General features: G+C 42.1%; 1 protein-coding gene across 5 annotated transcripts in view; it reads left to right on the top strand.

The window, feature by feature from the left end:
- mgat4c (mgat4 family member C) overlaps positions 1–27,491 on the top strand; it is a 112,356-nt gene that overhangs the window by 50,306 nt on the left and 34,559 nt on the right. For 2 of the 5 annotated variants that reach the window (XM_034588632.1, XM_034588633.1), the window contains exon 4: positions 7,049–7,129. Coding sequence is in view for 1 of the 5 variants with exons in the window: in XM_034588631.1 (XP_034444522.1) it covers positions 15,098–15,146 (49 nt within the window). In the remaining 4 variants the exon portion in view is untranslated. Of the gene's footprint in view, positions 1–6,501; positions 6,723–7,048; positions 7,130–14,498; positions 14,792–14,896; positions 15,147–27,491 lie in introns of those variants that run through there. The other 3 variants (XM_034588634.1, XM_034588635.1, XM_034588631.1) reach the window with 3 other exon arrangements.

Below are 27,491 nucleotides of genomic sequence, written 5' to 3' on the forward strand. Positions count from 1 at the left end.
TTTTCAAATATATTTCCAGTTCAGTCACCATGTGTAACTGCTCTGGAAAATAACTTTGACCAACTGTTTTAGAGCCTATAACCATTATCTACCTGAACCCCACAGTTTTACTTCAGGGGCCTGTACTCCGAAGAGGGATTTGCAGTTATCAGGGTGACTTCAGTTTTACTTCAGAGTTTTCTCTACTACGAAGTGACTCATAAGTAAAAGGATTTTGTCTGTCTCTGAGGAGGACAAGGGTTTTCAGAGACAGACAGAATCCTTTTACTTACTGTATGAGTATCTTCTATCTGAGTCTCTAAAGATATAGATTCTAATCGGAAGGAATGATAAACCTTTGTTAGCTGCTAAAGCCGTATATAAGCAACCCGGCACGTAGGAGTAATGTGCTCACAGTACCACAGACTGTCTGCATTTATCCATGTTTCTTTACTTGTTACCTGTTCACTGTGGGTGATGGAGAGAAGCTCAGCAAACAGACGCGATATACATTTTACATTTTACACGTTAACAGCAATGTCTTTTCTTTAGTTTAATTGTTATTGTTCTTTTTTGGTATTCTACTTACTTTCATTTACTTTCGGACTTGTTTACAAACTTAATTATGCATTTAAATACTGATATCAATTTACAGTAGAAATTGAATAAAAGTTGTGTTCCTGTTGTATTCTTAAGATGTGAAAATCTGCCTAATTACGTCTTTATTTTATATTTTTGTGTTTATTTTTTACTTACCCCCAGGTGAGCTTGAACCCACCATGGTTTCACCTCAAAGAATAAGGCTTAAACTGTCAGGCTTAAAATCCTAAAGTCAGGCTTAAAATCAACCCTAGCCCTAATAATAGAACAGATTTATTATAAAGACATTGACCGATCCACATTCACACAATCAATATTCTTTGCCAGGTCCCTTCCTGCATCAAGCAGCTGTAGCTGTGTTTCTTTTAGTCTGGATAATGTGTTTCTTCTCCTCGTATTTTTCTAATACAATAATTGATCCTTGTGAAATATTCAGTTCTGCTGCCAGGACACTTCCATGTCTGTGATTGGTCATACGCAGTAAACACCGCCCCTTTTATGTGCACCCGCTCATATCTAGATTAGGAAAACCTGGACGGACTTATCGAGTATATTACCAGCGTCCTGGGACCGCTTTGCCCGACTGCGTTTGTAAGGTCAAGTTCAGATGGATGACTGGAAGATATCCTGGGTATGACAAACTCGCTTCGTAGTACAGGCCCCAAGTCTGTTTTTATCATTTTTATCTTATCGTTTTGTCCAGTTTTGAAAAACTATAAATGAAGTTATGGTATGGATACAGTTAATACGTTTCAGCAGCTTTCTAGTAGAACATCCCCGCATGAAAAGGTAGAAAAGCTGCTATCTTGACAGCAAACCTGTTTCCATCCGAGGCTCTAGCTTTCAGACAGCATTGATCAGCTGCTCGCTCTCTGCATATTTCTCTGCATCATGCTGCAACAGAATGATTAGCCTCAGGGGGGGGAAGGTAAACAGAAGTGGGGAAAAAAGTTGCAAATCATCTTTTCATTATATTTTTCTGCAGCCTTGCTCTTTAGTCGTCATCACGGAGCCGAGGCCTCTATCTCCAAACTCTATATCAATATGGATTTAGGAGTCTCCCTGAAGCAAGGTCCTCAGCTAATTAAATCTTATAATCACTTTGTACTGTAAAAACACAAGCGAGGAGGAGGGGTCGTGTCAGGACTTGGCAGTTTAAACGAGGGCCAGTGGAGTTTTATTTAACAAAGGCAGCTAATTGGGTCAGAGCTCTTTATCCTCATAAAGCACCAAGGTTCTCCAGTCGGACTGCTCGCGGCTCTTTGTGCTCAAGCAGAGTTTCGACTCTTTCTAAGAGAGTGAGAGGAGGCAGAGCGAGGTTACAGCGCAGACCGAAACAGCCTCTGTTGGCAAGGCTACAGCAAACAGGTATTTTATATTGTCTTCACGGTTTGGAGGAAGTCAGGTCTGCTGTGAGAAAAGTGATGGGATTCACAGCAGCTCTATGCCTACGGTGAATTCTAATAGAGGAAGGTGCTACAGAGACGTGCAAGTCCATGAACGTGCAAGTCCATCTTTCATCTTAAGAGGGGGGATCGTTCAAGCAAGGCGCCGCATGCTCCACTGATGCAGGTGTGAATACGATCCTATCGCTGCCGTGTCAAACTCTCATCACATCTCCTCTCTTTACTTTGTATAATCACCTGCAGTGTTTATCCTATGCATAATTCATAATTATTACAAATATTGTAATGTGTAAATAGTGTAATATTTTAATTACAGAGACTTCGATCTGCACTTGCAAAATGCTAATTTTACTCGTCTATTGTACCATGCTTTGTAGCTTGTGTTTAATATTGCAGCAAGCTCTAGGTTATCTTCTTTATTCGTACATGCCCAAATGTGAGCATTAATTATCCAGTGATTCCTGCTTAGCTATCAAAAGCAGTTAACTACAATAACAAGTAAAGAAGCTGTTTTCATTCTTCACTCTCACTCAAGTAAACACTTTCAATTTATCGTCACCTTAGTCGGTTTTTAGGCTTGAATGGTTTTTTTAAAGACAGAGTTATTGTGTTCCTTATGGCGTTTAGTTAGTCTCAAAATTCATACACAAATCTTCCCTTCATTTTCATTTCAATTGTTTACTTTGTGGGTCATATACCCCTGGTGACAACAACAGCCAATGTTAGATGTTGTGGCTAAGGAGACTGGAGATAGGCTGACGACTGTAGTGTTCAAAGTGGCCAATCGAAGATGGGCAGCATCAGCCACTCTACCTGCTTCCAAAGTCTTAAAATTCAACTGAATGAGAAAGTGACTGTCAGGCAGCGTTGAGCAGTTGCGAGTACGTAAAGGGGGCAAATTTGCGCTCGTCTTAACCCTGTGCTCGTGAAACCACAGATTAGCACACACAGTAGAAATGCTCGCTCAAGAGTATAGTTTTGCGATATAGTGTTCTGTGCACTCTTATCAAAAGTGTGTGAGAACTTTGAGATATAATAAACACCATAGTTCCTCTGATTTCTTTCATGCAGCTGCAGCAGCTCTGTAGGCCTGGGCAATTACCCTAAAATGTATCGAAACATAGACATTTATAAACACTAACCGAGTAAAAATTTCTCATGTCTGTTAATTTGGTTAATACTTTAGCCAATCCGTGCATTCACAAACTGTCGGGTTTCCACTACGTTCATTTTGCAGGGGCAGAATGTGGTATTACCCTACCGCATGTCCTCGGAACTATCCGGATACATGATCCAACACCATCGATTTATAATTAAATAAATGTGTGAATAACGACACACACACACACACACACACACACACACAGACAGGAGAGACATTTTTCCCGCAGACTATGACGCAACACAGTGCTTTAATTTTGTAATTGCGGAAGAAGCGATGCCCCGTTAATCCAGGAACATAAATATGAATTCAGCAGGTTTTTTATATATAAGCCTCTTGTTGACCAGCGATGTGCCCCATGCGTGGGGGGGGGGGATCACTGGGTAACATAAAATAATCGTTCATTAATCGTAAATGATGTAAAAGTTTGAAATAATCGATGATATTGATTTGAAGTCACAGCGCCCAGTCCTACAGCTCTGTTACTTATACTCATATTATTCCCAACTGTGCTTTCAGTTGCTACACAGTAACAGCACTTAGTGGATACAAATGAAATAGATACTTGCAGTTGATTCACAGCAGCATGTCATTGGATGTGAAAAATGACAACAATATATGTAACTGAGATATTTGTTTAGCACAGTGTAAACATTACACAGCCTCCATTTAGACTAAATAGTTGCGAACACAGAAAAACACTGCATTATAAATTCACGTAGAGAAATAATGCACAAAAAGAGGAGAACCTCACCAGGGTTGTCTTCTCATCACTCCCCCTCTTTTCCGCTTTCACAAGCCAAAGGAGTCGCTGTGTATCTGCGGTTGCTCTGTGCGCTGCAGCTCCGAGGTGGTGACCTCGCGTTTCCTCCATCTTCTGTGTTACTCACATTTGTGTCTGTCCCCGGGGCTCTTCGTCTAAAGAGCCCGGACTGAAGAGGCAGCCGGGGCCAAGCGCAGTATGGCGGGGTTAGCACTGCCCTGGAGAAATCTTCACCGCGACCTGATTTCTTTCACTTGCTCCCCATATTCCCTAGATCCTCTGCTCATATTCACACGATCCTCTGTCAGAGCCATTTGTGGGGAAAAACTTCTCTAACAACAGTGAAACTAGAACAAGATTTCAGAGTCCAGTGACGTGCATTGTGGTTGCAGATCCAGCACCAGGCTGTCAGGTGTCCAAGCAGATTTTTCTTTGAATGATTAATCTGGCAGATAATTGCATCCATAATAAGAAATAATGCATAATGTCCGCCTGTTACTGCTCTCATGAATCCTCATCAAAACTGCATATTTGCAATATCAGTGGGAAACCGATGCATCGAGGAAAACCTCTCATAGCAGTGTGTCATATTCATCTCCCTGAGATCTGAGTCAATATTAGTGATTGGTCCCCAAGTCACGTTCAGCCCCATCTTTTCATTCCAGCATCTGGATTTAATTGGTGCTACACTGTAAAGCCACAGCTGTTCTGCCTGTTAGGACAATAAATTATCCCAATTAGGAGTCAAACAAAGGAGGCTGTCTGACACCGGCGGCCACTGCCATGCCGGGAGATCGTAATGCAATGAAATGAGGCTTCTCACCAACATGAAGCTGTGCAGAAACACCTGCCCCATCATCTCCCTGATCAAAACACAGTTCCAGTCCAGCGGATATATAGAGCAGGAGGAGATTGGCTTGCATGGCCTCAGTCGCAGTAGCTTCTGGCATGTAAATGAAACATAAAAAGCCTCACCGTGTAGGAAATCAATGAACGGTATGTTATATAATTGCAGGGCAGATGATTAATTGGTGTTCGGATGATGAGTTGTGGGTACATCCAGGTTTTCTGGCAGCAGCGGGACGTATCGATAGCATCAGTAATGAGGCTGGTCATGAGGGAAGGTTCAGGAGGATGTGGAATTGGAGGAACAATAGGAACATCTGTGCCTCACTACACAGCTAGGGCATAATTGTGACCATATTTCATTTTCCTCTTTAAAAGCCAGTCGTACTACCCTTGCTGTCCAAGTCCCTGAAAGATGAGGCATATTTATTTGGCTCACTCCAACACATTCAGCAGCTTTAGCAACTCAGGTGGTCTACCTTTCAGAAAAACGTGGGGGAGCTGCCTCTGTGATGACGGCCTCTGTCTCGATCGGAACTCTCTCCACGTCTCCGCCAGGCCACGCCATCCCTTTGTCTCACCGCTTGCTGTGAACACACCATTAAGCCAGCCCTAGTTTGACAAGAAAAATGAAGTGTGCTTTTTCCTGTGGCCTCGAGTGTCTTCCTGAATAATGAGCGCATTGCCTGGACCCCCCATGCCCCCCCCCCCCCCCCCCTCCCACTCCCTGCCATTGGTTTTTCTCTTCTCCTTGAAGTTCCCGTCTGCTTAGAGAGTGAAGGGGTCTTGAGGTTGGCATTTGTCTCTGGGAAAGAAAAAAAGTGGTCACGCAAGACCTGTCAAACTAAAGCTGGGAAGCTTAGGGGGAAAAAGGATAGATGAATGAAGTGGATTTTATTGACACAATCCTCATCCCATGTCACAGTATTAGAGAATTATGTATCTGAGGAGATAACCGTTACGACAGAGCGTCGTGAAATGATGCAAACAGCTTGTGCGAGCCAAATTAACTGGCACTGTTTCCCATATCACTTATTATTATAAAAAAAATGTTAACGTGTCGAATGTCTCGGCAGCAGAACTGGATCATAGCAAAAATGCAAAAAAAAAAAGAGAAGCTCCGGTGCTAGCTCCTCGTCCAGCCTTACTTCTCCCAATTACCAGCGTGTGAGCAAACAGTCTGACATGACTGACCTCCTCTCTGAGAGCTGTGGTCATGACTGGAAGGCTCTCCCTGCTTATTACGACAGAAGTGTTATAGCAAGGGAAGAAAAGTCTGCACCGTGGCGATAGCGCCGCAGGAACGGATAGCCTATTATCCACCATTGTGTGGTGCTGGTAATGGTGAGAGAGAGGGCATCCTCTCTGTAATGGTGATGATGCATTTTGAATGGGTAGTGCCTATTATATATCAGTGAGTGATAATGGCAGCAGAGAGCATCCTCTGGGTTGTGGTCATGATGCCAGGGAAATTCATAAAGGTCCACACAGAATATACATTGCATGCCGTCTTGGTTTTATGGTGATAGCTGGAATGAAAGGAGTGGCAGACTTTTTCTCTCTCTGTGTTGTAATAATGGTTGGCCAGTCCATGTGTTCAAAGAGCGTGAATATCCAGGGAAGGGCTGAAATTGACAAGTGTGTGTGTTTGTGTGTGTGTGTGTGTGTGCGTGCGCGGGTGCATTCGGCCGCATGCATGTGTGCAGATGACAAACAAGAGGCACGCAGTAGAAAGAGAGCGTTAGTTAGCTATCTGCTCTGCTTGGCGCTCCGCCGCCCCTGTGATGTATGTTTATGGCCCATCATCTCTAGCCAATTACCCTGCCTCAGTGTGGGAGCGCCGCGCCTTCCCATCACAGCCGTCAATGTCTGAGCGTGGAGAGAGAGACAGCGACAGTTAACGTTCCTGGACATCCTTGACAAAGCGCTGTTTTCCTTAGGGGGCTCTGGAGATTCATCATCAAAAGTAAGCCACTGGGTAGAGGAGTCTGCCGTTTTCTATGGCTGCTTTGGGAATCGGAGACTTGTTTACTGTGTGTTAATGTGAACGTGTGTGTCTCTCTGTGAGTGTGTGTGTGTGTGTGTGTGTGTATGAGTGTGTGCAAACTTGGTAAATCTCCTGTTTCCCACGCACTCTTGTGCTTGCTTCAGTCTGTGTGGATCACTCACAGTTCGATACATTGATGTGTGCATACTGTCGGACGCCGTAAATGATGTGTGATCATTACAGTCATGCTGAAAATACTACAGCTGTGAAATAACCTTGGCATGTTGGCTGTCGTTGTTTCCCAGATACAGCCGAGGCAGACATCTTCATGTATCCCGTCCAGGTCAAGCTGCAGACTTTCTCCCACAACATCTGACTTTTACAAGGTAATCCTTTTCACTTGCTTCTTTGCACACCAAATTGTGTGCTGAATTGTTCCGATTTCAGCATAGCTGCCCCAGACTGCTTTGGCATAAAATGCTCTCCAGTAGAGAAGTAACATTAGACAAGGTAAATCGAATCGAAGTCTTGGCGCAACATCCATGAAGACTAATTTGCTTTTAGAGGGAGGGAGTTGTTTTTAACCCTGTTGACACTGATGAGGAGTGTGACTTTATCTAAGGCAATCTCATCACATTTAGATGATCTGTGATACTGAGACAAGACGAGGGTTTATATGTTTTTTATCTCTCTGGCTCCATATTCATACGATATGACAGATTGAAACTACAAAGCTGTGTTTGTGTTGGCTCGATGAAGTAATGCTGGTGCCCAGAGGGTCTATCAGGGAGAGAAAATATTGACCGCCAACAGTTACACTTTGCTGGTGTTATTGCTTTTCACACTTGTGTGATACAGACAGCAGTCACCCAGCACAACATTTGTAAACCCGAAGCCATATTGACAGCTGTGTCGCTCTTCTGTCTAGGGCAGCATATCCAGTTTATTACATTTACTTTTTATTTTATTTCACTCAAGTGCTTTTGTTGCACATCACATAATATGAAAATGCCGAACGAGACGAGAACAAAAGAAAATACTTACAGTTCAGATGAGACACATGAAACCCACAGGGGCCTGCTAAATTAAGATGTGCAGCAGAATGTGTGTGGGTTGTATGTGTGACTTTTCTTAAATATGCTGTCGAGTCTGACTTGTTCAGTCAGCCTCTGTGACTCTCGGTGTGCACACAGTTGAAGTCAGTTTATCACATCGACATGAGAGCAGGGCTCTTAGACATTGGCTGTACTCAGCAGCAGTACAGGGTCGTCTTTTATTATAAACTCACCAAATCAGATTTCACTGTTTACTTGTTGGTAAAACAAAGTGGTGGATATAAATGTCACACCTACAAAACAATTTTTTTTAGAATTGATCTAATTTCGTAATGTCTTTTTGACGGAATCGTATAGTGATGAGCATCTTGTTATAAACATTTCCTCATCCAAATGACAAAAATTGCAGTCGAAAACAAATATAATCTGTTATTTAAATTCTTTACCTTTTGACATGTTTTAAAAGTTTGGAGAAAATCTGCTGTTAAGCTTGACGGATTGGTCATTGCACGCTAACTGTTACGTCAACACAACGCCTCTCCCTTTCATATGAGCGTTTGAGGTGCAGAACACAGTCTTCTGTGAGGGTCACTGCTGAGAATATTGCAAAACATACACTGCAAAAAAAAGGCAATGAGGAAGAACAGAAACACGAACAGAACAGGTTTGACACCGATGTTTTTGCCCCAGGACGACTGCTTCAGGCTCGTGCTCCTTTCTTTGCCTTGAAAAACCTCGGAGGTTTCCCATAGTTTCCCGCAGAATACCTCATCTTTACCAACTGTTTATTTCTGTTCTCAATCTCGGTGCTTGGTAATAGAACTCCTCCTCACACACTCGTTCCTCCAGCACAATCAATGTTGCACTAGACGTGTGTGTCGAGTTTAAAAAGGTTGACCAGGCGAAACTACGCAGCGTGATTGCAAGTGCCAGCAGAAAACATCTGACACTTGCTACCACACAAGGGCAGGAGTGACGAGCATTAACCAGGCTTCATAGTGGACCACGATCACGGCATTAATCACCATTTTAATAATTTTATTTAATAATTTCACTTATAAAAAGGAGCATGGTGACATTGTGAATATTCTAGTAGAGAGCAATTTGCATACGTCTCTCAATCTGCGATATAACTGATGAAAGAACATTGCATGCTAGCTAAAATGCTGTCGCTGTTTTTGTTTTTCCTTCCTATAACATTTTGAAGTGCCACACTCCAGTGAATTAGACATTTGGCATTTTGCAATTGTGGAGACTTGAAACAACTCAAATCACTCACTGATATTATCTTCCACATTCTCGTCTGCTTCAGTGGCATGCCAATATGGGCATGCATTAAAGATTCATGCAAACAGCTGTTTCTTTTACAGGACAGCATGGCACAGAGCGAGGCTGTGTGCTTCGATTTCAAATCAGGGAAGCCTAAAGGAGTTTGAGAGAATATTACATACAGTACAGGCCACTGTACTGTGAGGGTGGGAAATGAACCCATGCTAGCCACAAAATAAAACAGATAAACATCCCTGAACCTCAGAGTAAAAGTGCAAGTAATTCCTGTAGCCAAAGAAATAAACTGCTTTTATATCTGATGAACTAGTATGAAGTAATACAAAACCAGGAATTTACCAGCACATACCTCTGCCAAGACTAATGCCCTATCTGTTCATGTCAAAGCAGTGTTTCGCATGAATTCTCTAGACGGTGGCCATATTTTAAAATTTGTATTTGTCCTGTCCTTTTTAAACTTCTCATAATAAGAGATCTCTAACTTTGTTTTCTGCTCAGTTGCTGCATTGTGTAGCGGTTTGCAGTGCTATTTGCGGCATGCTTGCTCGTGCTACCATCCATAAAGTCCGTATTATTTTTTTTTGGGACGGACGGACGGACATCTGTCTGTCCGTATTTTTAATTTTTTGGGACGGACAGACGTAAATGTTGCACGTTGTGGTAACGTGGATTTTGTACTTTTACCGTTGCCTTCAACAGACAGCAGAAGAAGAAACTGAGACATTTTTGTACATTTGTGACTTGGTTTTGGGGAAACCTGAAATTGAACCTTATAACCTCCTCCTCCTCCTTAACATAACGATGTTCTGGAAACTTTGCAGATCACTGTTGTAATGTTGCTCTAAATGCACTGAATCTCATGCATGAAACATGAGCACGACAACAACTTTGTGCATTGTGCGTTACCAAACAACACTGAAACTGGAACCTGCATAAAGAACAATCAAATAAATGTAAATTATGCTACACACAATTATTTGTATTTGTTTGTGTGTGTGTGTGTGTGTGTGTGTGTGTGTGTGTGTGTGTGTGTGTGTGTGTGTGTGTGTGTGTGTGTGGTCCTAGTATAACAGATATGTGTTATAGGGACCTAAATCTACAATGTAATGGCCTCTGAAGTCATGAAGATTTGTGTGTGTGTGTGTGTGTGTGTGTGTGTGTGTGTGTGTGTGTGTGTGTGTGTGTGTGTGTGTGTGTGTGTGTGTGTGTGTGTGTGTGTGTGTGTGTGTGTGTGTGTGTGTGTGTGTGTGTGTGGGTGGGTGTGTGAAGGAATTTTGGCTTTACCTACACCTGTGACCTGCACCCATTGGACGATACTAGCTGTCAATCACACAGAATTCATGCCCCAATGCATATGGTGCTTCGATGTCCATTTAACTCTTAATGGAACTGTAAATGACAAAATGGACATCAGGCTGACGTGTGAATCGTTTTTCAATAATTTCAATATTTTTTGTTTTTATTTTTTAAGTGAGGATACATACGAGGGGGGGGGGGGGGGTAGGGAAGTGGCGGAGGGCAGTTGGGATGAGGGGATGGGAGACAGGATTAGGGGCGTGGAAGGATGGGAGAGGTGAAGGGGGTTAACAGGGTGAAGGGAGGTGAGAAGTTGTCTTTCTCTTCTCCTTCTTCGCCTCCTTCTCTCTTTGCTTTTTCTCTCTCTTCTCCTGCTCCTTCTTCTCTTTCAGCTCCTTCTTCAGTCTCTTTTCTTCCTCCTTCTGAGCTTTTCTTTCATCCTTTCTTCTTCTGGCCTTGTCGCTGTCTGACATGAGGGCCAGCTCCTGAAAAGACAGAGATGACACGTGTTTCATTATTTTCACTCTCAAAGTCTAAATCTGAAACAAACTCACAATCCAACAAGTTATTGTTCAAATGAAACTGAGCTGATCAGGTCACTTACCTGAAGCTTAATAGTCTTCACAATGAGGAACTTGATATCCTCATCCATCTTCTGAGATTCGATTTGTGTGTCTTCCTGCAAATTGAGCCACTTCTTCTCCGTGGCTTTAACCAGACTCTTCAGCTCCTTGATTTTTTGAAGGCAGGTCTCTTGCTCCGCCTGCTCACTCCTGAGCTGATCCTCCTGAGTGTTGACTTTAAGGTCCCAGTCAGACTTAAGCTGATGGATCTGAGTCTGCATGGCCGTCGGTTTTTCCGTGAGCTCAACATTCTTTTGCAAGTCCTCCTGCATGTTGAGCCACTTCTTCTCTGTGGTTTCTACCAGACCCTCCAGCTCCTTGATTCTTTGAACGCAGACGTCTTTCTCCAACTGCTCACTCCCTAGCTGATTCTCCAAAGTGTTGACTTTGAGGTTACAGTCAGTCTCGCTCTGGAGGATCTGAGTCTGTGTGGTCTTCAGTTTGGCCATGAGCTCATCATTCTTATCGACCAGCGCGGTCTTTTCACTTTGGAAAGTGGCAATTACTTCATCTTTTTCCCTGTCGACATCCTCAACCTTCTGCTTGTACTCACGGAACTCCTCTGTTATCCTCTGAATGACAGCCTGTGGCTCTTCGGGGGGATTGTTTAGGAACTGTATATCTTTGTCCTTCACGATCAACCTCTTGTTCATTTCCCTCAGCTTGGACTCTAGTCCTCTCTGTACCACCTTGGCATTCTTTAATTTACTCTCCAATGACACAATCCCAGCCTGCATCCGTGTCTTGTCCTTATTCCATTTGCTGTTCTTGCTGTTCATCAGCACCTTAAGAGCATTGTTCTCCAGCGACAGCTAAACACATGCAACGCGGAGCCGTGTGCCCGGTCGCCGATCGCTCTCTCCACCAACCGCAACAGGTCCCGAGTTGCGTGTGCTCGGGCCCGTTCAGTGCTACAACGTAGCCCTAGTTATTATTATTATTATTATTATTATTATTATTATTATTATTATAAACCATATCAGTAGCGGCAGGTAGTTGGTAGATTGTCATATCCACACAACACTTTACTTTGGCATTTACCTAAACAAGCATGACTGTTGAATTGTGAAGCATCACAGTCACAGCAGGCTTGAGAGAAAGGCACGACAGTGATCAGGATGACATTTGTAGAATATTTCACGACAGATGCAGTGATAATATATGCCAGCTCCTGACAGCCGTGCAGCCACAGAATTCAGAGGCTGAGTTACGTGTGTTAGGCATGAGATACATATTCACAGCGAGTGCCAGCGTTCCCTCTCTTATGCCCTTATGCACTCTGACGCTCCTGTTTACTTTTCCTCTCGTGTATCCTGATAAACTCTTTCCTGCCTTTGCTCCGGTGTTTGGGGAGGCTGAGGTTTTGTCGCTATACAAAGCTTCATTAAATATCTTGATGTGCTCTGCATGGAAATGGATTCAACATTTAAATACAGCTGAAATTGAGGTGTGTACGTGTGTGTGTGTGTGTGCCTGTGTGTACTATTATACTCTCCGTGCCCCACAAAAATACTTTAAGTGATCTTTAGAAGTGTAACACAATAGCTTTCTCTCCTCCACTGAGACGGGCCGTGACCTCCTCGCCGGTGCTTAACAGTGACCATTTGAATTGTAATGGGACAAGCTGATTGCCAATTGACAGCCCACACAGAAGTATTGGCGTACTGAATCAAAAGGCAGCTCTGTGATATCAAACACAAACAATACAGCGAGCTCCAGCCAAATGCTTTCTGCTATGCTGTTGTGTTACAGTGTGTGGAGGAAAAACCATTGAAAACAGCAGCGGCGAGAGCGAAGAAGACAGTGGTTTCACCTATCAGTGCAGAGCCGCACCTCTCTCAGAGCCACCTGCCATGCTAAATAATGCAATGGTGAGATATCCCTGTCGAATTGCAGTAATAAGCAGATGATCCCCTTTAGAAATAACAGCTGGTTGTGTTTTTGTTTTTGTTTTTAACGCCGAGGCTCCATCACTGCCCGTCGCTCCTCGTTCATCAGCAGCTGTTAGCCATGCGTCCTATGTAATTGCTCTTCTATAGTGCACTGATTTTCACTGCCACTTATGAGTCGGATAAACGCACTGTAATTTAAACATTAAGGCAGTTGAGCACAATTTCTGTCCATCTCCTTTGCGAGGAGCTTGATAAAAACACTGGTGCTTTCTGTTGAGCAGCACACTTTGCTGTGGCGGAGCGAGAAGGCAACCTCTGCAGGATGTGTGTTTTTCATGCTGCACAGTGGCGTATTCTGTGAGGATTTCTGAACGGTGCTCGTTTAGTACAGAGTTTTTCCATCTCCTGAAATCATCTTACCTTGATGGCTTTTTATGCATCCTGAGCTGCTGAGGCATTCTTACTTTTTTCTTCCCCCAAAATTCAGTCCCTGAACAAGACAACTCGTCAGGGCCTCCTCATCTCTCCAAAGCTTTTCATTTTCTAATTAATTTTAAACTGCACCACGGGGAAGCCTAGCTTAGAATACAACGGGTTTGGCAGCTTTATATAACCTCCTCATTTCAAACCCAAATGTTGAGAAGATTCCTTATTTTTCTTTCTCAGTTAAATGAAAATCCTCCCTCAAACATTGTAGTAATGTATTTTCTCATGCCTGGAAAGTTCCAGTGCAGTTAATAGGGTTTTATGAAATATTGTCTATTGTCAGTCTGCCACATTAATCCTCAGCGTCAGGTTTTGTGTCATTCACTCAGAAGCCCGAGTCCAAGGCTTTCTGTCTTGACTCATCACACACATTCAATGTTTAGAAATCCGTCATAGACTGAGTTAGAAAAAAAACATTTTTTTACATTGTCAGCTCACATTTGCTCAACTAGAGGAGATTTCTTTTAATCACAAGACTATTTTAGGAAATTCCTCTGAAATAAGAAGCGGTTAAGTACACAACAAAAATAACAACAATAATAATCACAAGTTATCCTCACCCGATAACAATGTTATCAAGCAAAATATAACCCATATTCACATTTCATAATTTGCCTCATAGGGCTTAATAAAGTGCCACACCCTTAAAAGTGGGTAAAAAAAACGTAGAAACCTCAGAGAGAGCCACCTGTGAGGGATCCGTCTCCCAGGATAGACAGAAGTTTTATCAGCAAAATATCAATATTTACAACATTCATGAGAAAAGGCACTACATACATGGAGAGGTTTTTATAAGTTAAAAGTATTTACACAAAAGAAAATGTCTGACAGAGGTGAAAGGAGCAGTAATGACCCTTTTTACGATAAAAGTATTTTCAGTAATAGTAGAATATATGAGGAGGTGTTTTGTATATCTAAGCAATCTATTGTTTGTCATAATCCACAAGCTCCTGCTACTACACACAACACAAAGATTTCCCAGTGCCTTCAAGTCTGAGCATATCAAAGAGTGTATTGTTCCTTCCCAACTTGGAGGTGCACATTAGCGATGTGTAAAGCTTCCCCCTGAATTGTGGGTATAGGGCTCTATCTTTGGCTTACGCCCACGTGGTATGTTCCTGCACGCTGGAAACCCACTCAGCATTCTTTATCTCTCTCCGTTTGGTGTGAGAGGAGGCTCGAGTGCCGACCCCACGGGATTTCAGTTCTCACCGATGCTCTTGGACTTACGGTAACATTTTGCCCCAGTGTCAGGGAAGCGGAGAGGAGAAGCGGAGCGAGAAAGAGAAGACTATGAGCTTAATGTAGATCTGTCATCAGCTGGCTGCAGATCAAAAGAGCAGCATTGGCAGGCGGAGCACAGAATCCATTGGAGCCTCCTATCTATGCCAAGCTTCAGCTTCTCTGAGGTAGATGAGCACACAGGGGCCTGGCTCGAGGCGAGTAGTGTGTGTCTGCTTTCTGCAGCAAGTATGTGCATGTGTGTGTGCATGTGTGTGCGTGTGTATTTTTGGGAGACGAAAGAGGTGTGGGCACACGCACGTTGTCTCAAGGCAAGGATCTGGCACTTTGAAAATGTCACCAAAAGCCCAGAAACAAAAAAAGAGAAGAGTGTGATGAACAGACGTGTGTTCTCTGGGAGGTGTGGGATTTAGAGACTGAGGAAGGCAGAATTATTCTCTCAGAGTGGGAGACGGTGGCACAAAGACTGAGAGATGCAGAGTTTTCTTGACTGTACACCTCTGCAGCATCACTGTACAACTGGTAAGTGGGTTCAAGAACATATCTACAGTGCAGCCTTAGGAGGTTTGTAAGGGTTTTCTTTCTTTCCACTTTTCTTATCACCAGGATGGATGAATTTGCCGTTTCACTATATGCACTAAATACTCTGCTGTTTCAGCTTAATTAGTACAATTATGTTTTGTGCCTACTATTCCATTTAGTTATCAAGCTGAATGTTGCATAGTTAATAGTTTGTCCTATGCCAGCACCCAAATCCAGGATAGAATGCTTAACAATAATAATAATCATGATAATTATTCTAAGATAAATCTTTTTTTTTTTATTATTCTTAATATTATTATCAATAAAATGAATAAATGCTGGTTAGAGTCCTTTTAGTTTGCCTGTGATGATTCCTTATGACTTGTGAACTTTCTGGGTCAACAGTATGAAAGGCCAGGGGTTGCACTTTAGTCAAGCTTAGACAATATCTCAACAATTAATCGATAAACAAATACTGAACCAACAATTAGTGAACCATTTAGGCTGAGTGTGAGAATAAGGGTCATGGTCAGCCAACCAGTTGAATTATTGAATCTGAAATAATGTATTTTTAAATCATACAAATACTCTCTTAAGGTTCGATATTTAAATGATTAAACATTAATATTAGTGCTTGCTCGTTGAGGAAACTGTTTCAACAGTTTTTAAGGTCCGGACCTACTAAGTAGTGTGCCTTGAGATAATGTATGTTATGATTTGGCACTTTGCAAATAAAATTGAATAAAATATAATAATAACATTGATAAGAAAATGATAATTTATAAGATTTAGTTGATTTTAAATCCACATTAGAACACCACCTTCAAAAGATAGAAAAAAGCCAATTCCCTGATTCAGTTTAATAAAGTATGCTATAAATATATCAGTTTTGATTAATACAAATTTATAACATAATCAATACATCAATACCAATAGCTTGTAAAAGTTGAGGGGTTTGGAGTTCCACAGAGAAGAAGCTGGTGACATTCACTCTTAAATAGAACAGCAGATATATTTATTGAAGCGTCTGGTTTGAGATTTAGTGTTAACATCTAAAACTGAACTCTCACCTCTATGGGAAGTGAATGAAGCTCTCCATATAAGTACCACACAGAACTACACTACCCAGTAGGAGGGGTGGTTGTGTTGATGGCACAGAATTTCTTGAGCCTTAAGTAACAATATCACTTAGGTAAAGTATATTCATTCTTTTGAGGATTACGTTTGCGTTCCCTCCCTATACCTTTCTTCTTCTATTCCTTCTGAGCCATATTTAGTAGATTGTGGCTTTGCGAACATGAGAGGACACTAAACCATCCCAACCCGAACCCAACAGGCATTCTGTTTTTGTGTCTGTAGATTGCTGACATTGGTTACTAGGACTAGAGGCTAGTCTGTGTTTTTTGTGACTAAAGTTTAATATACACTCATATTCAACAGCATGAGTTAATGAATGGCCCTGTCCGAACCCGACACAATCTTGAATTTAAGATGCTCATAAAAACTGCACTGAATTTGTGCCACCCAGTCCCTCACACGCATGGTTGTTGCTTGTTTTCCGAGATCAAAGACATGCAGTGGGGAAAAAAACATACTCCAAATGTTTGCATATTTTGTTGTGTTGTATGTATTTTCTAATGTTGTCATATTGATGAAGATGTTGTCTTAGTTTCCTTTTGTTTGCTCACGTTGTGTTAAGCTCTCAGGGCCACCGTTCTACCTAAATAAGTTTATAAAGAGAAGGATGTTGTGTTCACAGCCTGACCTTGCCAGTCTTGAGTGTTATTGTGGAAGTAGAACAAAGAAAAATCCAGATGATGCACAACAAATCTCTTGGGTGTTTGTGTGTGTGTACATATTTATGTGTGTGTGTGTGTGTATGTGTGTGTGTGTGTCTGTGTCCTCATGTTTACCCAAACTCAATGTCAAACCCATTTCCAAACCACTGATTCAGCTGGTTGTGGAGATATACAGTGGCGCTGCCAGTGCTAACCTTTAAAGATTACTGTGACATTAAAAGCTGCATATGGTGAGTGGGGGAGACCCGAGCATGGGTGCCTCATCTGATGCAAATGTCCCCTCTCCCCTCTATCAGCAAAAGTAATTATGGCAAACCACTGTGACATCTCAGGCTGTGCTGTATACCTAGCATAGGTCACGGAAATACACCCATCTCTGCGGGTAAGGAGGAGACAATTATCTTTCCGTGTGGAGAGGTGGGCGTTGAGGGAGGATCCCTCCACCGCCAACACCCTCACCCCCCCCACGCTCCTCACACTGAAGTGCCTTTTGTGCCAGCAGCCTTGAGGGACTCGGTCAAGAAATTGACACTGCCGTGCGCTCGGAGCTAAAGAGATGTATCTGTATAGCAGCACTATCTCCCCTGGCGACCGGGCTTCATTAATATATTGGCAAAACATGTGTTTGGTTTAGATTTTATAATGTATTTTTACAGTCGCTGCACTGATGTGAAAATGACATGCACATGGGAAGTGTCTGTGCCGCAGTAGTCGTAGGGTGTCTGGTGGACGATTGATGGACAGCTCACACAGTCGTGGAATTACAAGAGTAATAATAATAATGAAGTTTATTGTTTTCTTCGGCTCACATGCGTTGCATCTTATTTCCGCTGTGCCACATAATCTCATCTATTTATTAATATCAACAACAGAGACTCCACAGCACAGACGAAACATTAAACACAACACCAAAACCCCACAACACAATACCAAACCAGACCCAGATGCATGTATTACAATGGCCTTATCAACAGGTCCAACTATATAACAAGGTAACAAAGGGGAAAAAAATAAGCAAACAAAATAAATAAATGAAATGCTTTGAGAAATTTCCATAGGTTATTAGAGAGGAAGGAAGGAAGGAAGGAAGGAAGGAAGGAAGGAAGGAAGGAAGGAAGGAAGCTGTGGTAATAACCCATGCTGCAAGCATAATCTTCTTTTCTGTTTTCATGATTTTGTTCTCATCTCTTTGCCATGTCAGTGTTGTCACTGTGTCTTCTTGTGAGTGACTTACCTTACGGAGGGGTCCTGCAGCCCCACTGCCAACCCTGCTGTTCAGAGTCAGTGGGCTGCAGTGGCACAGAGCGGCTTACGCTAACCTCTAACCCCCTGGCAGTCGCTGCCGGCTTAGCTCTGCTGAACAAGTCAACTGGGCTTTGTGCCCAAAAGAGTCGACCTCAGTGAGTGTCGTCTGGCCCTGTAGTGAGATCCCTTGCACCTCAGGGTGAGATCCAGCACATTATCAAACCCACTCCTGAGACAAGAGGCCATGGCACTCGCTAACACTGTCCCATGATCATAGACCTTTCTGCCGTATCTACACTCACATCCTTGTAATTGTTTGCCTGCAAATAATTCCATTTTGTTTATAATAAAATAAAATAATGGTCAACTTATAATTATGTGCAGGTTTAGGCTTGCCCCGTAGAGTATAAGAATATGCAGCATCCCTTTGTTGCTGTTCGTGTAAACAAGAATTCCTAAACAATTTGGTCAAGTTCCTCTCTTAGCCGTGGGTTACATCCTCACTGCGATTAATCAGACTAACCCTGATCCACCAAGATTTTCTTTCTGTTCCCTTTAATACTCACGCACATCCAGTGATTACACAATGTCCTATGTAATAAATAGCACAACTTGCAGGGACTGGGAATCCTGGGAATAAGAGAAAAATATAAACTTTACAGATAGACCAGAGCATGGCTCTGTCAAGTTGGACGTTGTTCATGTCAACAACAAGGCAATGCCAAGTGCTTTACACAAGATATAAAAGGCATTGTGATCAATTCTAAAAGCAACATAAGAAGTTACATAAGAAGCATAAGCATCATAAAAAAGAAACATTTTGAAAAAAGAAATTCAAGTGTAGAAATAAGGTAAGAAGAAACAAAGTAAAAACAAAGTAACAGTGCAGTGTAAGAAATAAGTAGCCTTATTATTTGATTTACTGTATGGCTGTGGCAAACAAGAAGGTGTTGTAAAGACCTGCAGTTCACAGTTTATTTGTTCCAGATGTGTGGAGCATAAACCACTGAAGGCTGCTTCTACAAGATCACCTGAGGGGTCTGGATGCTTCATTACGTAGCAGTAGATTAAAAATGTATCTATATCTAGGAACTGGAGTACTATGATGCACTTTCTTCTTGGTGCTAGTGAAGACCCCGGGCAGCTCATTGACTCTCAATCTGCTGCAGCTTTCTGATCGATTTTTCACAGACCTGTAAACTCACCATTGCAGTAGTCAAGTTGACTGACGGTGAAAGCATGGACGAGTGAAAAGAGAAAAATCCAGTTGTTATAGTATTGTCATGATGTCAGATGAATATATTATCCATTTGTTGTATTAGTGAATTTCAATGATTCACAATAAGTATTGCACACCCACTTTATCAGTATCACAAGTGAAGATGATTAAGTGTTCTCATATTCCGGCTCCGAGTTGTAAACAAAGAACTTCCTGCAGTAATTTGTGGTGCGTAGGTGAGGGTGGGGGCGATCTGACGGTTTCTGCAATTAGTTACTGCACTGAGGGAGGGAAAGAATCACATTCATTATGAGAGAGTATGGCCACCATGAAGGAGCCTCTTGAATTGTAATGAAGGCGGTCCCTTGATAACCATGAATTCACCAATTAAGGTTCTCATATTACATTCAAATTATGTGCATTTTAACGAATAGTTCTTCCATGGAAACTCTTTTCCTTTGGTTTCATGGAGATTCGCTGCTTGCAAATGTTGGAGTAATTAAGATAATCAAAGCTTTTGATGTTCCACATATAATCCAACGCACAGCAATAGGGAGGAATTGCAAGAAAAAGTTGTAATGACTTACAAGGCTTTGTCCTCCTCTATTCCCTCCCATTAGAACAGCTCCCATTGTCAGCGATTGCATTTTCTTTTTAGAGAAACAGCTAGTACATTAGTAGGGGAGAAAGTCACTCCTTCGTTTTGCAAAATTAACGACTGTCTCCTTCACACGTCAACTTTGTAGCTAATTAGTAAACTTGCTAGTAGAAACTCAGTGACAGTGAAGGTTTTTACAGTTGTTTGACATATGGTTAAATTATTAGTGAGAGCCACTCCACTATTTGACCACTGCCAGCAGAAAGAAGCAGAAAGGTCATCCATGAAAAACAGACATAGGGCTGAAGCAGTTTTTTTTTTTTAAAGCAGCCTGTCCAGTAAGGGTTAAACGTTATTTGTTAAAAACAGTGACATGTAAGACGACTCGAATTTAGTTCACCCAGAGTGAGATAACTACATAATTATACATTTTGAGTCAAATAAGTAGTATTTTTCTTTTGTAATAAGCTGATTTGCAACATATAGAGAGAGTGTGTCACCATTTAAAATGAACATTGTTTCTCATGGGGCAGTTTGCTAATATAACTGTATAAATGAGCTTTCAACACATTACTGAATGATGCGCACCAAGGGCGATTCAGAAGTGGGTGTTCGCTATGCTGATTGAAATATAAGTGGGTATACATCTACACCTGCGTATGTAGTGCAGGGTATACCTGCATATACGAGGCACTACACCAGTGCTGTCAACCACAGGTCTCGCTCTGTGGGCTTTTATCTCTCTCTTTTTGTCCCTGAAATGCCCTTATTTCCATTCCTACAAAGGAGTTGGAAACATGACAGCTATTTTAAAGCAAGAAGTAATATCTTTTTGAGATCAACTGAATGCATGTGCCTGCATTATGTATGATGTATGTGTGAGAAAGGAAAAGAGAGACAGTGGAAAGAGGCGGGAGAGCTCCCTAGCTGAGCTTTTATCATCCTTAAATGTACCAAAATGAGTCTTGGGGAAAAGGAAGCCGTGTGGCTTTTGAAGAATTAATAAGCCTGTCTCATTTGGATGTGTCTAGCGTCTCGGACAGCCAGTGGAAGCCCCAGTTCCACACTTTCCTGACAGTGCTTTTGATGATCACTGATACACACAGCGGCTCCCAGGGAGCGAGGCATCCAACAATGAGGGTAGAGTCAGTGGAGACTGGCTTCACTGATCCTGACTGAGCTTTATTATCTGGCCTCTCTCCAGCAAAGCACTGAATTAGTTATTCCTGAGACAAAGTATTTGGGACAGTGTGCGTGTCCATTGTTTCTGCTCCTCTTGTTGGGGAAATCTACTTTGACGAAGGACACTGGTTTAGTTACCTGCTGGTTACAGTCGGTCCTGTAGAATGAGACCTTTAAGTGATATTTATAAACGGCTATTTTGTCTTTACCCTATACTATCTAAAGATAATGAAAAATTGCAATTTAACCTGGTGGTTTGTCGTTAGTCGTTCGTTTTTTTGCCCCAAATTATAATTCACATCCACTTTGAGATTCCACCTGTCATGTCAAGTCTCTTTAGTGTCACGTTACTGTGGCACGAGGGAGAGGCGGTAATTAGTGCTATTGTGATAAAAGCTGCCATCCAGAAAATTTGATGAAACCTGGTGAGTCAGACGGAAATGGGCTTCAGCAAACAAAATAATTGGGTAGAGGTGAATTAGACGCAGCTATGTAACTACAAGCCTGTGCCAGGCAATTTTCTACTCTGCTACTACAGGAAATGACAAAAAAGCATTGGCTGCCTTTGTTGAGAACAATTTAGTGATTATATGGTTGATAGCTACATTACGCCATTTGATAGGAGGCACATCTGCCCATTTGAGGGCTACTTTGTCGGCTCTTTTTGCTCAAATTCCTCTCCAAAAAGTGTCCCTCGTCCTTTCATCCCACAAATGTGGTACAGCGATTTTTGTGTTTAGGGAGGTCAATGGAATTCAATGCTGTAAATTTTTGAAAGTTATGATTTCCTTGAAGAATAGTCTGATAGGGTATCAGGCCATTTACAATGTGTGTGAATGGGTTTACATTCACTTACTGAATCCAGCTGCAGTTTTAGGTTGTATGACACACGACCCGCCCAGCCTCACAACAAGCCAATCGGCTCATTTATAACAGCCAGACCAGGAAACTTCAAGCTAATCCTTTTGTTGCACTGACGCACGCACACAGCTGAGGTTCACAACTGTTTCACCTGATGGTGTCGTCAGGTGCAGACGAGGGAGCGGTAAACAAGAACTTGGGTAATGCAGCAACATAACATATAAGTTCTTATGTCTGTTCATGTGTCCTGGTGGGATGAGCTGATGGCGTCATGTCTGTCACTCATGATGAGTGACGGGGGTTCTAATCAGATTTTTCAGCTGAATGTATGACTGTTGTTTTGATGGTCCAGTGATCAATGAAAATGCAGCTACAGCTCTTTCTCCATTCATTTGGATAGAAGCCTGGTCTTATCCCCAAATAACTGCGTGTGACGTGTTGCCAAAATGCCTGCAGAGTGGTGAAACTTTTCTCTCTCCATCTATGAAACTTTGCTTGACTAATTTCTGCCAAAAATAATAATCAAAATTATGGGCTTGCTTTCCCAAGGTTAATGAAAGTATCTGCAGATGATTTTTTGATGGAGTCGGACTCTAAACATCATCATTTCACATAGTGGTGGGCATAGTTCGCTCTCAAACAGAAACATACTTGTTACATCCAAACTAAGAATTGACAGGGAGCCCTGGGGAAACCAGCCCACGACCCTTTTGAATACGTTGCTTCAGGCAATGTCTTTTCTGCACTGACATGCTTTCACTCATTGGCACTGGTAACCTGACAGCCAAGAAAATATGCAGCACACCAACATAAAGCTGTGAGACAGAAGCCTACATGGACCTTAGGAACAACATTTTTTTAATTTTCTGCAAGATAAGGAACAAGAGCTCCCCACTCAGTAATGTAAAAGAAACTATTGCTTATTTGCATGCCTCTTTTTTACATTACAATTACTTGCAGTCCCACCTCTTTATAGCCAAAGACGTCGCTAGCAAGTTAACCGAAATAACATTGCTAGACAAAAAAAAAAGGTATGATGGGAAATGGCAAGTAAGCTTAAGTGAAAGAGAGCCATGAGCAGGATATCGACACGGAGAGCAAAATGAGAATTGATTTGAGGAGAAAAGGGGGCTGCCGTCTTGCAGAAGCAGCGGCTCCTGTGAATTCCTAATCCAGCAGTCTTTCAGGAAATCTCTGTGGCAGAACCGGTCTCTCATTACTCTCACAGACAGGCCTGCAATCTGTAGCAGATTGGAGGCTCGACAAGCATCAGGCTGTATTAAGATTCAACCCCTCCGTGATGTTGGCAGACCAGGGGCCTAACGGGAGTTTTGTAAACAGGCATCTTGCCAGAGGACATATGGGTATCGAGCATTTAAAACGGAGGCGAAAGTATCGATTCAGTCAACACACCATCAAACTCTGTCAACATGAGTGATCAGGGATACATATTTGCGCAGGGCTTTTTTTTGTTGTTACACTGTTTAAATGGTTTCTGAATGTTTATTCCAGCATTTATTCCGCTTAAGGCAAGACATGACAAAAGTACAGTTTTTTCATGAACAGGTCAAATTTGAGATTTTGGGCTGTTTTGCTTCTACAACATGTCTCCTGTCAGACTAGTGGAAAGAAAAACATCATCATTGTCAATCCATCTAAGTTTGAAGTCTATGTGATTTGTTTCCTTCACCATGTCATCAGAGGTATTGTTTGAAAGCTGTCACTCCTTCACAGTGTTTTCAGATTCAAACATGATCATTTACTAAAAATCATGAAATTGCTAAATCTTTTGCAGTCCATATCTTTAAAGGCCAATTTCTCAAAATGAGTTTTTTCTCATATAGTCTGAGGCAGAAATCTTCAGAAACACTCAACATACACCAAACTTATGGTTCATTCCTACCTATATTCTCAAGATATCTACGGAAGAGTTGTTTCATATAGCAGCCTGGTCTTTGTATCATTTTATCACTAAAACATATACGTATGGAAATATACATGTGGAAAATATACATTTTATGGTTGAGAGCTATTTTCTGATTTATGGAATGATATTGAAAAATTTAAGACATATTTAAAACCCCCTTTGTAAAAACCTTTGAATCTGCATGCGTCGTTTCTGTTCTGGGAATGTATGCAAATTAGACCATAATTCCATTAGATCAGCGTTACTGCTTGGTGTTACTCAGCAGAATATTTTTTTCTTCCATTTTTTATCGCCTGTTCCCCCCACAGTGTTAACTGGACAGCAGGTCCACACCAGCAGACAAAACTCCCTCCACAGGAGCTGTAGTGCCGGGCTGCAGGGAGGCAGTGAAATCTAAACTGAAGTGACACTTACTGACTGGGCCAAGGGGAAGGGAAAATGAGCTTTTCCTGGGGAGAGGGGAAACCTTTGAATAGGCAGATTGACAGGTTGAGCAGTCAGAGGAGATAGAAAGCACTTGTAGCTGCTCGGACACGCCAAGAGGTCAGACGCCAGGGCTGCCAGCTTTGCCGGAGTGGCGGCGGTCCTTCCATGTGACATTCTTGTCAAACGTTTGGCAGCGGAATCTCTCACAAACAACACAGCGGGAAGTTGATGGTTAATCTAATTTCCCCAGCCCTGCTCATGTGCATGGCCTTAGGGGTGTTGTTTTTCCTCGACATCGTGTTAGAGGGAATGTCGACAGAAGGCTTGGCGCCGCTCGGAGCTTGGGTGGAGTTTTCTGTGAGGGGAAACGTTCAAGGAGTAAAACAAGAAGGTGTATAGCAAGATGAAAAAATGCTCAAGTTATCAATCCTGTTTGTCAGACAGTGTTGATACCACAGAGGAAATTACTTTTATCATGGCGACACCACAAGCAATAACGTGAACAGAGAACAAAGGGAAATCATGACACATGTCACTTAAAGCAGAATATATTGGCAAGAACAAAAAAAAACCCATCAGTGCAGTGGCAATCTGTACCCAGAGGATTTGTCAGGTACGACTCCAGTCTGATAATTCCACATGTGAAAAAAGTTAATTGAAGAGAAAAGATTGGATGTCACTGCTGCGTGTTTACTTGTGCTTTTCGAAGAGACTCATTGAGTTCCTCCTATGTGTATTTTGTAAAGAGACATCAGTGGATATTTGCTTTATTCATTGAATCATTCATTTATCCAACTCTGCCAGTCCGATGAGCTTTTCTGGTGTGTCTTGTTCGACATCACAAACACACCTAAGACTAAGGTGCTCTCTCACTTTGCTGTCTTGTCAAATTAGTACATTCACCCGAGTGTTACATTTCCATCCCTGCCAATCGGAGCTAATAGCAGCACAATAAATTAGGGGCTTTGGATATGAAGGAGACCCCCTCATCCAGACCCTGGACACTGCGGTGGTGGTGGTGGTGGTGGTGGTGGTGATGATGAGGAATAGAGCATGAAGATGGGACGTCTGATGAAGGTCTTGTGGTTGGATGGTTGAAGGGAGATGAGACATCCAGAGCTGAGGGGGTGCAGGGGTGGAGGTGGAGGGAGGTATAGAGAACTTTTTAAACTTTGAAAGATTACAGGTGATTGGCTCAAGGTGAGTGTGTCAGGTTGTGATTGGATGAAATGAGAGAATGAGAAGGTGGAGCCTAGAGATAGCGGAAACTGTGCGTGTGACATGTGCAAGAAGACAGGCTTTCTCACCGAACTTTCACTTCATGTGGAAGCATTACTGGAATTCTGCTGGATGTGTCACAGCAATGTCTCAAGCCTGAGATTTCCTGGCACCTCAACGCTACAATCAGCAAGCAATTAAAAGTGTCTTGACGTTTTATTTAACCATAGTTGACTCTCTTAACATATATAGGTTGATTTTGCTTGGAACGTATTCGAAAAACAGCAACAAGCCAGTTGTCACTCAGTTGTCATAATTGGGTCACATCTGCCCTTGGAGGCCGGGCAGAGGAAGTAAATAAACAAAGTAATTATGTTTTAGTTGACTTGATAGTCTACTATTGCAGCAGAGCTGCCAGGGGATGTTTGATAAACAGCAATGAGACGTCTGCTCCAGGTTCATTTGATACAGCTCTGCATAGCCTTCACTTTGAAATGAGCTGATAGCAGAGATGGATGTAGTCCTCATAATTTATAAAGCCTCCATTAGGGTGTGTTTTTTTCCCTTTGCCTTGCTCCTGCAGTAGAAAACATATTTTTCAAATTGCAAATGCCCCTAAATATGTAACTGTATCTCTCCTACCTTTTTATCTTTTGGTGTTTTGATCTAACAACAACAAAACAGAAGGATCATGGAGGGAACGGAGGATATGTTTCACTCTGAAAGTGAATTAGTGACCTGTTCATTTATGCATTAAGAACACTGAAAGGAGGAGGTCTTTATCTTCCGTTGAACTTACAGTGCAATGATTTATTTTCATCTTGTTGGCAAACATTGGAGAAATTGTGCTCCAATGAATTTGTACTTAATGAAAATATGATTGCAGAGAACAAATTTGTCATCTACCATACAACTTATACTGTTGAGAAAAATAAGAATTAATATGCGTAACTGATTTACTCACAGATTCCCAGATTGGCATTTTAATGTTGCTATTATCTGCTGAGGGAGAGACAGCTCCCACGTGCAGTAGATCTTGCTGACTCTTGTATATTTGCCAGTGCTAAACGAGATGGAGAGACTTGACTGAAGGTATATATATCAAAATCATGCAAAGTGAAATTAAATATAGCTGTTGGGTTTCAGAGTTTTCATCTCAGCAAGCTCAACTTTTTATTTGGAGAATCATCCACTGTTACACACTGCATGGAAGTTGAGCAGACTCATTGCAACAGTTAGCAACTTTAACATTTTTTTCCATTCATTCCAAGTCAAATGAGCTATTACAAAAGCATGGGCTACAACTGAGGCATTTAACAGCACAATTAAATTCCAATGGCTTAGTATCTATTGAGCAATTAACCTTTGGTAAACCAATTATTATTTAGTACGTGATGACAAAAGTAAGGTCCTAGAGGAGCCATGTCCTGTTTTAATAGACAGTCTTATGCCCTATAAAAGATGGAAATGTGGAGCCATTTTAGTGCCCTATTAGCTTAGCTCTGCTGAAACACTGCCAACTTGCTTCATCCGTGAGTATTGATTAATTGGCACAGAACAGTCTCACCGTCTGGGTTGGCGAGAAAGGAGAGAACAAATGGATGAAAACGGATTCATCCAGCTCAGGAAATGCCAGGGTGTCCATTTGGTCGAGAGCAGGTGTAATTACCAGGATTCAGTTCAAGGTCCTCAGATGGTCCACATGCAGCCTGTAGCGAGGCCTCCGAACCCCTCTTACCAAGGTTTCCAAGGCAACTCCCATCGAATCCCCCGAATCAAATTCACACCACCTTGTATTCCTTTTTTACAATCATTCTGGATGTTTGACAGCTCACCGTACTGCCCGTCTATTTATGCATCAATAATGCCA

The sequence above is a fragment of the Hippoglossus hippoglossus genome, chromosome 6, assembly GCF_009819705.1.
Source record: "Hippoglossus hippoglossus isolate fHipHip1 chromosome 6, fHipHip1.pri, whole genome shotgun sequence".
NCBI lineage: Eukaryota > Metazoa > Chordata > Actinopteri > Pleuronectiformes > Pleuronectidae > Hippoglossus > Hippoglossus hippoglossus.